The sequence below is a fragment of the Coregonus lavaretus genome, assembly GCF_964263955.1.
Source record: "Coregonus lavaretus genome assembly, chromosome: 23".
Taxonomy (NCBI): Eukaryota; Metazoa; Chordata; class Actinopteri; order Salmoniformes; family Salmonidae; genus Coregonus; species Coregonus lavaretus.
The window spans coordinates 43,223,662-43,240,416 of record NC_140010.1 but is presented as its reverse complement, the minus strand read 5'-3'; the positions used below and the strand labels follow the sequence as shown (position 1 = coordinate 43,240,416).

At 43.7% G+C, this 16,755-nt stretch overlaps 3 protein-coding genes across 5 annotated transcripts in view; 2 read left to right on the top strand and 1 right to left on the bottom strand.

Moving 5' to 3' along the window:
* Positions 1 to 3,083, top strand: part of wdr33 (WD repeat domain 33) — a 39,791-nt gene extending 36,708 nt beyond the window's left edge. For 2 of the 3 annotated variants that reach the window (XM_084139936.1, XM_084139935.1), the window contains 2 exons: positions 561 to 761; positions 2,883 to 3,083. In XM_084139936.1, coding sequence (XP_083996062.1) covers positions 561 to 761; positions 2,883 to 2,998 — 317 coding nt within the window. In that variant the 3' untranslated portion in view covers positions 2,999 to 3,083. Of the gene's footprint in view, positions 1 to 52; positions 161 to 560; positions 762 to 2,882 lie in introns of all 3 variants that reach the window. The other variant, XM_084139934.1, reaches the window with a different exon arrangement.
* A 1,961-nt stretch (positions 3,084 to 5,044) lies between these two features.
* sft2d3 (SFT2 domain containing 3) lies at positions 5,045 to 6,288 on the bottom strand. The gene has a single exon (XM_084188062.1). The coding sequence runs from the start codon at positions 6,028 to 6,030 to the stop codon at positions 5,353 to 5,355; it is 678 nt and encodes a 225-aa protein (XP_084044188.1). The 5' UTR covers positions 6,031 to 6,288; the 3' UTR covers positions 5,045 to 5,352.
* A 4,503-nt stretch (positions 6,289 to 10,791) lies between these two features.
* Positions 10,792 to 12,930, top strand: LOC311150639 (dual specificity protein phosphatase 18). The gene is made up of 2 exons (XM_084188130.1): positions 10,792 to 10,920; positions 11,845 to 12,930. Exon 2 carries the CDS (start codon positions 11,851 to 11,853, stop codon positions 12,433 to 12,435), a length of 585 nt encoding a protein of 194 aa, XP_084044256.1. The 5' UTR covers positions 10,792 to 10,920; positions 11,845 to 11,850; the 3' UTR covers positions 12,436 to 12,930.
* Positions 12,931 to 16,755: the final 3,825 nt, after the last annotated feature.

Sequence of the window (16,755 nt, the reverse complement as noted above, 5' to 3'; positions counted from 1 at the left end):
TCCATCAATCTATGGGTGCTATCTTTCATTCATCCGTCGGTTGTTACCTCAGGAGGTGGTGGAGGTGGACGCCAGGGCTTGCTCCCCACCCCTGATGAGTTCCCCCCACACTATGAGGGAGGCAGAAGTCAGGAGGCCTGGGAGGGCGGGCAAGATCAAGGTAAAGGGGCTGTCTTATCAAACCAGGGTAGCGTGGCAGGCCAACAGCTCCCAACTCTAGCCATAAGGAAATAATAGCGTAGTAGGCTAACCCTTACAGAAGTCATGGCTAGCAGCCAGTCTCCCTCGTTAAAGTTAGTGAAAGGACTAATCAATGTATATGGCAGCCCCAGAGGATTTTTAGTGTGACACTACTAAGGAATTTATTTTTTAGGGGTTCATTTTGACAGCTCAGCGCCAGGTTATGAAATAAATGGTGCCACAAGTATTGTGAGGTAATAGTGTCAGTTTTATCCACATCTCCCCATTTTGACCCTGTTGGGCAATTACTCTGTGTTCATGTAATTGTGTGTGTGTGCTTCTGTACGTGTGTGCTCCTGTTTGTGCCTGTGTGCTCCCAGGTCACGAGGCTTACAGAGAAGGTCAGCGCTCAGAGCACGGCCCGCCGCACGACAGCCCGTCCCCTGCTAGCCGTGAGCGCTCCTCCTCCCTGCAAGGCATGGACATGGCCTCGCTGCCCCCACGCAAACGCCCGTGGCACGACGGCCCGGGTACCGGAGACCAAGACTCCCCGGGAGCAGGGGTAGAGGACAGGACAGCAGGTATACAGGGGAGAGGGGTTAGGGGTGGTATTTGTGTGTGTGCCTAAGAGAACTGGAGGGCTTTGTGTGTGTGTGTGACAATGGCTGATGCTAAGGCTGTGAGTCATGTATCCATTACTTGTCATGTCATGGTGACTTTGAACTACTAGCCTATCCCCCACCATGTCTTCTTTATTTCCCTTACAGTGCATTCGGAAAGTATTCAGACCCCTTGACTTTTTCCACATTTTGTTACGTTACAGCCTTATTCTAAAATTGATTAAATCAAAAAAATCGACACACAGTACCCGATAATGACAAAGCGAAAAGAGGTCTTTAGAAATGTTTGAAAATTTTTTTTACATAAGTATTTAGACCCTTTGCTATGAGACTTGAAATTGAGCTCCGGTGCATCCTGTTTCCATTGATCATTCTTGAGATGTTTCAACAACTTCATTGGGATTCCACTTGTGGTAATTTATTGGACATGATTTGGAAAAGCACACACCTGTCTATATAAGGTCCCACAGTTGACAGTGCATGTCATAGCAAAAACCAAGCCATGAGGTCGAAGGAGTTGTCGATAGAGCTCTGAGACAGCATTGTGTCGAGGCACAGATCTGGGGAAGGGTACCAAAACATTTCTGCAGCATTGAAGGTCCCAAAGAACACAGTGGCCTCCATCATTCTTAAATGGAAGAAGTTTGGGACCACCAAGACTCTTCCTAGAGCTGGCCGCCCGGCCAAACTGAGAAATTGTAACTATTTTGCACTTTGGCCTATTTATTGCCTTACCTCCATAACTTACTACATTCGCACACACTGTATATATATTTTCTGTTTGTATTTTTGACTTAATGTTTTGTTTACCCCATATGTAACTCTGTGTTGTTTTTATCGCACTGCTTTGCTTTATCTTGGCCAGGTCGCAGTTGTAAATGAGAACTTGTTCTCAACTGGCTTACCTGGTTAAATAAAGGTGAAATAAAATAAAAAATAAAATTGGGGGAGAAGGGCCTTGGTCAGGAGGTGACCAAGAACCCGATGGTGACTCTGACAGAGCTCCAGAGTTCCTCTGTGGAGATGGGAGAACCTTCCAGAAGGACAACCATCTCTGCAGCACGCCACCAATCAGGCCTTTATGGTAGTGGCCAGACGCAAGCCACTCCTCAGTAAAAGGCACATGACAGCCCGCTTGGAGTTTGCCAAAAGGCACCTAAAGGACTCTGACCATGAGAAACCATATTCTCTGGTCTGATGAAACCAAGATTGAACTCTTTAGCCTGAATGCCAATCGTCACGTCTGGAGGAAACCTGGCACCATCCCTACGGTGAAGGATGGTGGTGGAAGCATCATGCTGTGGGGATGTTTTTCAGCAGCAGGGACTGGTGACTAGTCAGGATCGAGGGGAAGATGAATGGTGCAAAGTACAGAGAGATCCTTGATGAAAACCTGCTCCAGTGCACTTAGAACCTCAGACTGGGGCGAAGGTTCACCTTCCAACAGGACAACAACACTAAGCACACAGCCAAGACAACGCAGGAGTGGCTTCGGGACAAGTCTCTGAATGTCCTTGAGTGGCCCAGCCAGAGCCCGGACTTGAATCCGATCTAAAATCTCTGCAGAGACCTGAAAATAGCTGTGCAGCGACACTCCCCATCCAACCTGTCAGAGCTTGAGAGAATCTGCAGAGAAGAATGCGGAGAAACTCCCCAAATACAGGTGTGCCAAGCTTGTAGCCTCATACCCAAGAAGACTCAAAGCTGTAATCGCTGCCAAAGGTGCTTCAACAAAGTACTGATTAAAGTGTCTGAATATTTATGTAAATGTTATATTTCCGTTTTATAACATTTGCAAAAATTTATAAAAACATATTTTTGCTTTGTCATTTTGGGGTATTGTGTGTAGATTGAGGTGGGGGGAAAAAAAGAATGTAATACATTTTAGAATAAGGCTGTAACGTAACAAAATGGGGAAAAAGGAAAGGGTTCTGAATACTTTCCGAACGCACTGTATTGAGATTTCTATAATCTGTCTTTGCATGTCATACTTTGTTGGTATTAGGGTGGAGGTTTTATGTCCTGATTTGAAATGGAACAGAGTCCAACCCCAGTCTCTTGTCCCTCTGCTGCTCTCTCCAGGCCGACCCCCCCAGAGAGAGGAAGGCGGCGGCTACGGGCCCTCGTCCCGCGGCGGGAGAGGGGGTTGGAGGGGGGCGCCCCGCGGGGCCCCCAGGGGAGGAGGGCGTGGCCGGTAGGACTGAAGGAACAACTCACTACCAAACCTACACTCTCTTTCCCCCAATCCCCTTCTCCCTGCTATTCACCCCCGCAAAGAGGACAGGGACCAAAAAGAGACACACAACCACTACCGCCACCTCCTGTCCCCCAGATCAGTGGATCATCTCTGGGCTCAGACTACACCTCTTCAGGCCTGTTTGTAAGGCTGGAGGATGGATTGTTTACTGTGTGTATAGGGGCCTCTGTGGAGTGGAAAAGGGCCTTTATTGCTGAATGTGTCAAGCCTCAGATCTCTCACTACAGGATGGACGAGTTGCTATCTTTACATTTGGATCCTTTAGATGACAGATTCCGCCCTATGGCTCTTTGCCACACTCATTCTGATTGGTCGCTGCAGGTGTTGTCTAGTGGCCTGATTTGGACACAGGATGGGTATGACAAGCTGAAGCAATCACTGGTTGGTCGATGTTTCTGTTCCAAGTTCAGACGTGGGCCACATAACAATGTTTTTTGTCAGTGTGGTTTGAACAGGCAAGAAACCTGGGGTTTATTCAGGAGGGTGCAAAGTTTAGAACATTGCTGACAGGCATTGATAGGATTCCTTATTCTGCATTAGAGAGAATTGTCTGTTCTCCTCAACATATTTCTGTCTGAACGTTTTGTAACGCTGCACCCTCCTGAATAAACCCCTGGACACACTTCATGTGATAATGTGAACGGCCCATAGTTTCTCTCTTCTACATGCACTGTACCAATCACACATAATAGAGAGGAGAGTCCAGGATCTTACGCAATTTGACACAACATTGAGCTTTGCAGATAGGAATACAATGCACAGATCAGACAACTCTTTTTCGTTTGTTTTGGGAAGAATAGAGAACCATGTCCCCTCTGTACATTACATTTCTATCTGAAAATGTTCTGAGACTGTGGCGCCACACTGAATACGCCCACCATTTCAAGATTCATTATTCCAGGAGAGGATTTGGTCCTCGGCTATAAGCATGCATCCCAAATCCTGATTCCCTATATAGAGCACTACTTTTGACCATGGCCCATAGGGGTATGGTCAAAAGTAGTGTACTATATAGGCACTAGTGCACTATATAGGGAATATGGTGCCATTTGGGATGCACAAAGGCCTGTTTGTCACTGGTAGTTAACAAACAGAACAGGGCGTTGAATGTGTTATTCCCCCAAAGTCCTCGGCTCCATTTATTTAAATTCATTTTTAAATGTCCAATAATGGAGAGAAGAAGAATCACTGTCTCATTGCCGGGCTCCCCTGAATATCGAGGCGGCCTTCCTCTCTTTCTAAATGTACAGTTTGTCATGAGATTGTCATATTGCTTTTGTCCATTTTTTGTATGAGACTATAATAGAAATGTGTGCAAAATGTCGCCCTCGTTTCTGGTCTTTAATTCTTTGGGATCCTGTGCAATGACTGAGTGGGGGGGGGGGGGGGGGGGAGAAGTATGTACTTGTACACCCTTTGCCTGGTCCTAGACCTGTTTGTGCTGTCTTGCCAACCCCCTTGGTCATGTTTGGAGTGACAATGCCCATAGAAGTCAAGACATTACAAACACATCTGGGACCAGGCTAGTAGTAGGCAATGGCGTTCCGTAGACTTATGTTCAGCAGGTCACGTAGTGCCCATGTCATCACATTAACCCGTTAATTCACAGACACTGTTGCAATGACTCAAGCAAATTCCCAATCTAAAGGAAAGGCTATATTATATCAGAACCTAAGACCATACATAGCCTTTTCGGTTACTTTCAATAATGCGTCTTAACTTCCTCCTTTAGGTCATCACTTATCTGACATAGTAAGATAAAACCTCAAGGAAAGACGGGAAATATGCATTTGAAAGTAGCCAGACCAGACCTGCGTTGAATACAGACTTTCAAATAGCTTACCGTTTTAGAAATACTTTAAGTACCCTTGCCTGGCATGCAGAGTTGGTACTTTTGGTGCTATTCTATTGGTCCTGCACCAAGTATTTCATCCACACTAGGCCAATGTTCTATCCCTTGGTTCAGGACAGAAAATACATTCCATGATAAGGTTGTACCACAGTACATTTTATTAGTCAAAACATAAATAGAAAAAAATACATGAGGCTTCATAGTTCTCTGCTGGTCTGTTCCATTTTAGTCTTATTCTGAGATATTATTGGGCATGTTGGTACATCAGAAGTAAATGACAAAAGAAAACAAGGATTTAACACCGTTGTCAAGGGCCAGTCATTATGAATTTTTTGTTTTTCAAATTAGTCTGTGAATTGCTGAATGTTTTGCTAGTGTGCACACAAGTCAGTCAGTCCTATTCACAACAGAGGGCAAAAATCCGTTCGGATTAATTGAAGTGGTTAAATTGGCATCGTTTTCCCCGTGACAGTCCTTTTGATAGCAGACATTGCCATCCCTCCCATTAATCGAATACCTGCGCTACCGCCCGGCAGCAAAGAGACTATGTACCCAACGATGACGGCAACCTGGACAATGGCTCCGAGGGCAGTGAGTATGGTGTTGTGAAGCCTGAGCGCTGCGTAAAGTGTACCTCCAAGAGAACACAGATACACCACCCCGCTGGGAGTCGGCCTCGCTATGAGCTTGATGGGTCCCCGCAGTATCGCTGCTCCCAGAATCGCGAAGAGAGAGCCGAGAGACCAGAGAAGGGCGAATTTGCGCGCATACAACAGCAACAAGGGTGCGTACAGGGCGGACAGTCCAAAGCACAACGCCGAAAATGCAATACACACTCCGAAAGCGACCAGTCGTTGCAAGCGACTCATTCCCGGTAAACATGGGTCTGGCTCCGTAGACCACGGCCAGGAATAGCCGCTGCCCAACCCTTGGCCCGTCGAACCTCCGCCGCGACTACTGGAACCAGAGAACGGGCTCGACCAGCTTCCGAACCAGCTCCCAGCTACTGAGGTGGATTCATCGATATCTATGGTCGTACTTGAGCTGGACTGAGAGATCGTCATGGCACCGCCTTTAGACTGGGCCAGATATTCTTGAAGACTTCGATTTAATTCGGCCATAACTTCTCGTCAATATGTATGTCGACAAATTTCCTCTGTGCGACACTGAGTGTTCTGCCAGCAGCACAAATGATGACGTTACTTTCGTATGGTATTGACGAACCCTTCAATATTTACATTGTGGATAACTCATTAAAAAAATATTACATTTTAATCAGTCAAATTTTATTGTGCTTATAATCAAATGCAAAAAGGATTTTATGAAAACAATTAGAAATATGCTTCAAACAGGTATTCTTTAAGACCACAATCGAAAAATATAAAGTTCGGATTGGAACATTCACTATAGTAGTCCTAAAACCCGGAAATAAATTAGCTCTGGTTCGTTCAACCATCCCTATGTGGAAAGAATAGGGTTTCGGAATAAACACTGAAAATAATGTTTGAGCTTAACACAGGTTTATGATATCGTATACATTTTTTATATGAGATAATAGAAGTCAGTTAACATGACCTTTATGAATTATGAAGCCTTTGTGATTCGTTTTTATTTTTATTACATACGTTCTTCCAAATTCACAATAAGTGACATTAGCTGATGAAGATGATCTCATAGACAAAAATATCTCCTAAACCTGTGTTTACCACAGACCTTATTTTCTGTGTTTACACTTACAAAAACGCCATTCATTTTCCTTATAGGCTTTGTCCAGCGAACCATGGCAGAGTTACGCCGTGTGCACACATTTTGCGTCATCACGTTGCCGTACAGTACATTTTACGCAATTATCGCAATTCATGCCATGCTCAGGGTTGCCATGTGTGCAGTTTTCCTGTACCCGGCGTACTTGAAAAAAGGATGTCCTGGGTGAAAATGTATTGGTCGCGAGTTGTGGGTTTTTGGCCTACATCTAAATTGCACCGCCATGGCAATTTCTTAAACATATCAACTACCAGTCAAAAGTTTAGACACACCTACTCATTCAAGGGTTTATCTTTCTTTTTACATTTTTTTATGATGTGGAATAATAGTAAAGACATCAAAACTATGAAATAACACATGGAATCACATAGTAACCCAAAAAGTGTTAAACAAATCAAAATATATTTTAGATTATTCAAATAGCCACCCTTTGCCTTGATTAAAATGTCTGTACTCACTAACTGTAAGTCGCTCTGGATAAGAGCGTCTGCTAAATGACTAAAATGTAAATGACAGCTATGCGCTCACTTGGCATTCTCTCAACCAGCTTCATGAGGTAGTCACCTGGAATGCATTTCAATTAACAGGTGTGCCTTCTTAAAAGTTAATTTGTGGAATGTATTTCCTTCTCAATGCGTTTGAGCCAATCCGTTGTGTTGTGACAAGGTAGACAAGGTAGAGGGGTTATACAGGCCCCGTGTAGCTCAGTTGGTAGAGCATGGCGCTTGCAACGCCAGGGTAGTGTGTTCGTTTCCCACGGGGGGCCAGTATGAAAAAAGTATGAAAATGTATGCACTCACTATCTGTAAGTCGCTCTGGATAAGAGCGTCTGCTAAATGACAAATGTAAATGTAAATAGCCCTATTTGGAAAAAGACCAAGTCCATATTATGGCAAGAACAGCTCAAATAAGCAAAGAGAAACGACAGTCCATCATTACTTTAAGACATGAAGGTCAGTCAATACGGAACATTTCAAGAACTTTGAAAGTTTCTTCAAGCGCAGTTGCAAAAACCATCAAGCGCTATGATGAAACTGGCTCTCATGAAGACCGCCACAGGAATGGAAGACCCAGAGTTACCTCTGCTGCAGAGGATAAGTTAATTAGAGTTAAATGCACCTCAGATTGCAGCCCAAATAAATGCTTCACAGAGTTCAAGTCACAGACACATCTCAACATCAACTGTTCAGAAGGGACTGTGTGAATCAGGCCTTCATGGTTAAATTGCTGTGTCTTTGTGAGACACGGTGTGGGTGAACGGATGATCTCTGCAGGTGTATTTCCCACCATAAAGCATGGAGGAGGAGGTGTTATGGTGTGGGGGTGCTTTGCTGGTGACACTGTCTGTGATTTATTTAGAATTCAAGGCACACTTAACCAGTATGGCTACCACAGCATTCTGCAGCGATACGCCATCCCATCTGGTTTGGGCTTAGTGGGACTATCATTTGTTTTTCAACAGAACAATGACCCAACACACCTCCAGGCTGTGTAAGGGCTATTTTACCAAGGAGAGCGATGGAGTGCTGCATCAGATGACCTGGCCTCCACAATCCGCCGACCTCAACCCAATTGAGATGGTTTGGGATGAGTCGGACGGCAGAGTGAAGGAAAAGCAGCCAACGGGTGCTTAGCATTCCAGGTGAAGCTGGTTGAGAGAATGCCAAGAGTGTGCAAAGCTGTCATCAAGGCAAAGGGTGGCTATTTGAGGAATCTCACATCTCAAATATAATTTGCTTTGTTTAACACTTTTTTGGTCTTATTTCATAATCTTTATGTCTTCACTAAAATTAAGAAGTAGGTGTGTCCAAACTTTTGACTGGTACTGTGTGTGTGTGTGTGTGTGTGTATGTATGTATGTATGTATATATATGTATGTATGTATGTATATATATATATATATATATATATATATATATATATATATATATATATATATATATATACACATATATATATATATACACATATATATATATATACACATATATATATATATATATATATATATATATACATACATACATACATACATACATACATACATATACACAGTGGGGAGAACAAGTATTTGATACACTGCCGATTTTGCAGGTTTTCCTACTTACAAAGCATGTAGAGGTCTGTAATTTTTATCATAGGTACACTTCAACTGTGAGAGACGGAATCTAAAACAAAAATCCAGAAAATCACATTGTATGATTTTTAAATAATTTGATTGCATGACATACGTATTTGATACATCAGAAAAGCAGAACTTAATATTTGGTACAGAAACCTTTTTTTGCAATTACAGAGATCATACGTTTCCTGTAGGTCTTGACCAGGTTTGCACACACTGCAGCAGGGATTTTGGCCCACTCCTCCATACAGACCTTCTCCAGATCCTTCAGGTTTCGGGGCTGTTGCTGGGCAATACGGACTTTCAGCTCCCTCCAAAGATTTTCTATTGGGTTCAGGTCTGGAGACTGGCTAGGCCACTCCAGGACCTTGAGATGCTTCTTACGGAGCCACTCCTTAGTTGCCCTAGCTGTGTGTTTCGGGTCGTTGTCATGCTGGAAGACCCAGCCACGACCCATCTTCAATGCTCTTACTGAGGGAAGGAGGTTGTTGGCCAAGATCTCGCGATAAATGGCCCCATCCATCCTCCCCTCAATACGGTGCAGTCGTCCTGTCCCCTTTGCAGAAAAGCATCCCCAAAGAATGATGTTTCCACCTCCATGCTTCACGGTTGGGATGGTGTTCTTGGGGTTGTACTCATCCTTCTTCTTCCTCCAAACACAGCGAGTGGAGTTTAGACCAAAAAGCTCTATTTTTGTCTCATCAGAACACATGACCTAATCCCATTCCTCCTCTGGATCATCCAGATGGTCAATGGCAAACTTCAGGCGGGCCTGGACATGCGCTGGCTTGAGCAGGGGGACCTTGCGTGCGCTGCAGGATTTTAATCCATGATGGCGTAGTGTGTTACTAATGGTTTTCTTTGAGACTGTGGTCCCAGCTCTCTTCAGGTCATTGACCAGGTCCTGCCGTGTAGTTCTGGGCTGATCCCTCACCTTCCTCATGATCATTGATGCCCCACGAGGTGAGATTTTGCATGGAGCCCCAGACCGAGGGTGATTGACCGTCATCTTGAACTTCTTCCATTTTCTAATAATTGCGCCAACAGTTGTTGCCTTCTCACCAAGCTGCTTGCCTATTGTCCTGTAGCCCATCCCAGCCTTGTGCAGGTCTACAATTTTATCTCTGATGTCCTTACACAGCTCTCTGGTCTTGGCCATTGTGGAGAGGTTGGAGTCTGTTTGATTGAGTGTGTGGACAGGTGTCTTTTATACAGGTAACACGTTCAAACAGGTGCAGTTAATACAGGTAATGAGTGGAGAACAGGAGGGCTTCTTAAAGAAAAACTAACAGGTCTGTGAGAGCCGGAATTCTTACTGGTTGGTAGGGGATCAAATACTTATGTCATGCAGTAAAATGCAAATTAATTACTTAAAAATCATACAATGTGATTTTCGGGATTTTTTAAATACAGACCTCTACATGCTTTGTAAGTAGGAAAACCTGCAAAATCGGCAGTGTATCAAATATTTGTTCTCCCCACTGTATATATTCTTAAATTCCATTCCTTACTAGATTTGTGTGCATTGGGTATATGTTGTGAAATTGTTAGATATTACTGCACTGTCGGAGCTAGAAGCACAAGCATTTCGCTACACCCGCAATAACATCTGCTAAACACGTGTATGTGACAAATAAAATGTGATTTGATTTGATGTCACTGTCTCTCCTGGTAATTCCATCCATAACCTAAAATACATCTGCAAATGCCATTCATTCACTGATGGGACTTCTGTTAAACAGAAAGTGGAAAGTTTATGGTAAACTGTTCACTGTCTTCAAATGTTATGTAGCCTAATAGTGTTTTTCTTTCGACTGTAGAAACTGGTGATAATTGAAATTATAGATATAAATCAAATTTGATTTATATAGGACATTGGTGTGTGTGTAGGTGGCTGGAAATGTGGGCGCACGTGACAAGGTTTTCAAGAGCTGTACCCCAGCTGCCGTGGAAGTCTAAAATTAAACTCTCTCTTCATTGGCCATCAGGCCCAAAGCCTATTTAAGGATGTGTGCTTGTGCTTGTGTACCTATGTGTGTTCCCCAACGAGGGTTCGCTTCTCGAGGCCAGAACTCTTCAAAACCTGAGAGACAGATCCAGACTTACAGAGGCATACAGGGACCAGGTAAGCCACTAGACACACAAACGCGGGCGGCAGCTGCGACAAACATAGTCTTACAACACATAGGCTCACTCCTATGAAACGTGACTGAGAATTACACAAGATTGTATACTGTGGCAAGCATAAATAACTCTAAAACATTTAAACACACAGAGCTTTTACTTTATGCATATGACACCGTTGCGTCTACATATAAGCCTACCTTCAAAAATGTTCATGGTATTGAACCACAATGTCTTTCTAGTCACGCACATGATATGCTCATTTTACTGCGAGTAAAGGATTGTGAAAGTGTGTGGCAGCTTATGTCGATGTACCTGCAGTGTTGATGAATGGGTATTCATAGAATACTATAATGAGGCTTGGACAGATTGGTTCTTACTAACTTAACATCCACTTTGTTCAAAAGGTTGTCTTGGTACTACGTAAAAAATGTGTGTTGGACTCAACATTTTAGTAATGATGATCTCTTACTAGGTTGTATTGATGTAAAGGAAGTGGTCACCAAGCCTGGTCCTAGAGAACAGGTTATGCTTTTGAAACAGCCAAAATACCGGATTCAACTAAAGGTCTTGATTATGTACTTAGCTCTATGGCTTTGGTTGCATTACGTATGCTAGTACTGAACTGGAACAAAAGCCTGCACTCCAAGACCAGGGTTAGTGACTACAGCATATTATGGATCCCCCACTCAGGTCCTAAGAGGTAGTGTAAAGGTGTTGTTCCTCCCAGCACACACCCGTTTCAAATAATCAATAACCATTGTGTAAAATCATGGTCTGAACATTATTTTTGGTCTGGACCCAGATAAGCTGATGCAGGTGTTACCAAAGCTTGCACACCTGTAGCTCTCTATGACCGAATAGATCAGAGATCTCAGAGTATATTGTATTGGTAATGGTGTGTTTGTGTGTGTTCCCCTCGCAGGCAGCCATGTCAGTGTCTCAGATCACCCCCACCCTGTTCCTGAGTGGAGCAGACGCCCCCCTCAACCAGGCCCTGGTCTCCCGCAAGGGCATTACCCTCATCGTCAATGCCACCCTCAACCACGCCTGCCCTGTCTACCCAGGCGTGGAGTGCCTGCGTGTGCCCGTCTCCGATCTGCCCACCGCCCGTCTAGGCGACCACTTTGACCGTGTGGCAGAGCGTATCCACAGCAACCGGACGGGTGGTACGCTGGTGCATTGTGCGGCTGGCATGAGCCGCTCGCCGGCCCTGGTCATGGCATACCTAATGCGTTACCGGGGCGTGACTCTGTGCCGGGCCCACGCATGGGTGCAGGAGAGTCGGCCGTACGTGCGGCTCAACGCGGGTTTCTGGGCGCAGCTACTAGAGTTTGAGAAGAGGCTATATGGGAAGAATACGGTTAAGGTGGCTGCGCCCATGCCGCCAGTGGAGCCGCCCCCATCACCATGGACACTGCGGTCATCATGGACACAGCTGTTGCCCGGGTCACCGTTGTTGTCATCTTCGTCGCAGGCCAAGAGGTCAAAGAAGGGTAGGCTTGTAAGGAAATAGTAGGGAGGGAAAATTTCCTTCTCTGTCTGAAGATGTGAGGGAAGAACTTACAGCCCTACTGCCTGAGAATGTAAACCGAGGAAGCAGACTTGTCCCCTGCCTTGATGTGATGAGGGAAATATAGTACAATAATAATGTATGTATGTACACTGAACCTAAATATAAACGCAACATGCAACAATTTCTAAGATTTTACTGAGTTACAGTTCATATAAGGAAATCAGTCAATTGAAATCAATTCATTAGGCCCAATTTATGGTTTTCACGTCAGTATTTGGTGTTACCACGATTTGCCTCATGCATCGCGACACATGAGTTGATCAGGCTGTTGATTGTGGCCTGTTGAATGTTGTCCCACTCCTCTTCAATGGCTGTGAGAAGTTGCTGGATATTGGCGGGAACTGGAACATGCTTTCGTTCATGTCGATCCAGAGCATCCCAAAACTTGCTCAGTGGGTGACATGTCTGGTGAGTATGCAGGCCATGGAAGAACTGGGACATTTTCAGCTTCTAGAAATTGTGTACAGATCCTTGCAACATGGGGCTGTGCTTTATCATGCTGAAACACGACAATTGGCCTCAGGATCTCGTCACGGTATCTCTGTGCATTCAAATTGCCATCGATAAAATGCAATTGTGTTTGTTGTCCGTAGCTTATGCCTGCCAATACCATAACCCCACCGCCACCATGGGGCACTCTGTTCACAACGTTGACATCAACAAACCACTCGCCCACACGAAGTCATACACGCTGTCTGCCATCTGCCTTGTACAGTTGAAACCAGGATTCATCCTGAGACAATTTCTGACAGTTTGTGCCGAAATTATTCGGTTGTGCAAACCCACAGTTTCATCAGCTGTTTGGATGTCTAGTCTCAGACGATCCCTTAGGTGAAGAAGCAGGATGTGGAGGTCCTGGGCTGGCTTGGTTACTCGTAGTCTGCGGTTGTGAGGCCGGTTGGACGTACTGCCAAATTCTCTAAAACAACGTTGGAGGCGGCATATGGTAGAGAAATTTACATTAAATTATCTGGAAATGGCTCTGGTGGACATTCCTGCAGTCAGCATGCCAATTGCATTGTGTTGTGTGACAAAAGTGCACATTTTAAAGTGGCCTTTTATTGTCCCCAGCACAAGGTGTACCTGTGTAATGATCATGCTGTTTAATCAGCTTTTTGATATGCCACACCTGTCATGGGACCAACACTTTACATGTTGCATTTATATTTTTGTTCTGTGTATAAATATATATTTTTTATTAAGGATATTGGAATTCCAGATAGGAATGAGAGGGGGAGATAGTTGAGGTGAAAGACAGCACAGAACAAGGACATGGGATTTGAAGAGGCAATTTGTGGTCCAGAGTTGGCAGCAAGGAAGAATGTGGACAGCAAATCTTCTGCCTAAAGTAATGGGGGAATTGTTATGGCCATCTGTCTGCCTGTAAGGGGAGTTCAAGTTCATTTAAGTCATTAACATTCAACAATTGATCTTTGAATTGTGTGATGAATAAAAAATTATACTAGTAGAAAAACACAAACAACAATGCAACACACATTTAGGGAACTGTTGCGTGTGTTCACTGGTGTGGAATCTTGTTCCTATGAGTGTTCCTAGGTACTTACTGAAGTTTAAAACTGTACATGATGGTGGAGTAAGATCTTCTTCACATTCACATTATCTCAAGGATGTCCAGTAAGGACTAAGGCTTGTCCAGGTTTTTTGAGTAGGCTTTCTTTTGTTGCATTTATGTAATTTGCAATGCACTGTTTTATTGCTGGATATGAACATCCAACCCTTTTAAAGTTAAAGCGTGTAAAATGTGTAGACGTACCCATGACATTATGTTTGACGTCATTATATTTCAGGAGGGCTTTTATGTACAGGCCTTTGTTCTTAATGTTTACAGCTCAACACCAGGCCCTTTCTGCAGTGGAGTGGTTTTGTAACTCAGGACCCATTATCAAACATGTTTTAGGGTGATTCTACGCCAGTGGGAGTGAAAAATATTTTGGCTATCGCAGATTGTTCTGGTAATTATCACATAGAAACTTCATTAGGAGGAAGGATGTTTGAAATGTTTTGTAAATTTGAAAATCATGATGAAAGTGCCAATTTTATGCCCTTTGTAGACCTATACATGCCTCCTGTAAGACCTTATATACATGATCCAGACATCTTGGTGTCATTGTACTCCTTATATTGTAGTGTGCTCTAACATATGGAGTATGTCTAGATTCTGAAATACAATGCCCACATTAATGTATTCAACATAAAAAATATGAATATAAATATCTCAAAACGACCGTTTTTGATGTTGTTAATTTGTACACAACTTCCATAAATCGCATATCCAACCTAGCAGGTCTCACTGAGGGTGCTTTCACATATCTCTGTATGATCTGGATCCTGGAGCGTTTGGTACCCTGATCCGCGCTATACAGCATATGTGAAACGTAAATTAATCCTGGCCCAAACGAATCCTGGACCCTGCCTGGGCTGTGGGTCCAAGATCCAGGACCAGGGTACCAGGTATTGTGACACAGCAACACCCTGTGCTGATGTTCACGTGTTGTGAAACTTTTAAAATACAGGTTGCAACAGGAGCGATATATACAGGAGCGATATTCATTATTTTCTGTTGGTTATTAAACTTTTGTTATCCAGTTAACGTTAGGTAGACATATGTTAACTAGCTGAATTAGCTAAAAATATATATAATAAGGACTGTCTGTGAAACCGAGACCTTACTGCAGATCTGGGGGAGAGTATCAAGGCGGAAATGGCAAAGACCCACAAAAATACGCCAAAAGGCTACTCAGGGAATCCAGAGCAGTGTACGACACATTTTTTTATATAACTATGCTCACAATACCTTTCAGTGAGGGATGCACTCAGGAAGTCGGGAAGCTCGGCAGATGAAAAGTGCTAGTGTCAATATTTTTATATGATTGACAATATCATTGACAGTCCTGTGCCTGCTGCTGCAAGTTAAAGTCCAAACCAGACACTGAACAGTTCGTCATCTGAAATTGACGATTCCTTCCCCAGTGATAAGTTGACAATAGGCTATGCAAAGCAATGGTACACTGTAAGTTAAGGTGAGCTAGCCAGCAAAAAATAATAACAATGTTAGGCCAGGTAACATTAGCCTGTGATTATTTCACTGATGATGCACACGGCCATTGCAGACAATATGTAGGCTATGCAAAGCAATGATACACTGTAGTAATGATACACTGTAGCAATGGGAATGGTGCATAGCAATGATACACTGTAAGTTACCAGTAGCTAGCTAGTTAAATAATAACAGTAGGCCATGTAATGTTAGGCTAGCATGTGAATAGTCCCATTGATGATGCACAAGCATTGCTTACAATACATAGACCTTCTCTCTAACTAACTAGCTCAGTCACATTTCAGGAGAACAGCAAAAGGCAGCTTCAGCAGTGAAAATAAGATATTTCTTACTGTGTTTCAGCAGCTGGCAACACATTTGAATGTGTGGCAGGGGCCCCTGTCCTACCTCACCAAAGCTGTGTCCCAACAACATAAAGCAGGCCCAACAACACAGCGTGGTATCCCCCCACAACACCATTTGGAGCCTCAGATCTGAATCACCTTTACACCATTGAGAACAAGCCGTCAACATCCACCACGACCACATATTTACGTCATTTAGCAGACGCTCTTATCCAGAGCGACTTACATTATTTTTTTTCATACCCCCTGTGGGAATCGAACCCACAACCCTGGCGTTGCAAACGCCATACTCTATCAACTGAGCTACATCCCTGCCAGCCATTCCCTCCCCTACCCTGGACAACTGTGCGCCGCCCCATGGGTCTCCCAGTCGCGGCCGGCTACAACAGAGCCTGGATTCCAACCAGGATCTCTAGTGGCACAGCTAGCACTGCGATGCAGTGCCTTTGACCACTGCGCCACTCGGGAGACTATCATTGTCTGTAGCCATCCATTGCAGAACTTTTGTCTTATCTGATTTGATCAAATACATATAATTCGATCATAAATAATATATTATTTATTTGATCAGATTTAACGAACATGAATTGATGAAAATATTTATTATATAACAATATTATGTTTATGTTACATAATAATAGCACGTTAATAATGTAATAGCCAACGATTGTCATCTTGAATAGATAAGGCCCCTGAAGCCTACTTTATGAACATGGATTACTTAAATACTACACTGAACAAAAATATAAATGCATAAATGGTCAGATGAGCTTCCCTGAAACGGTTTCTGACAGTTTGTGCAGAAATACTTCGATTGTGCAAACCCACAGTTTCATC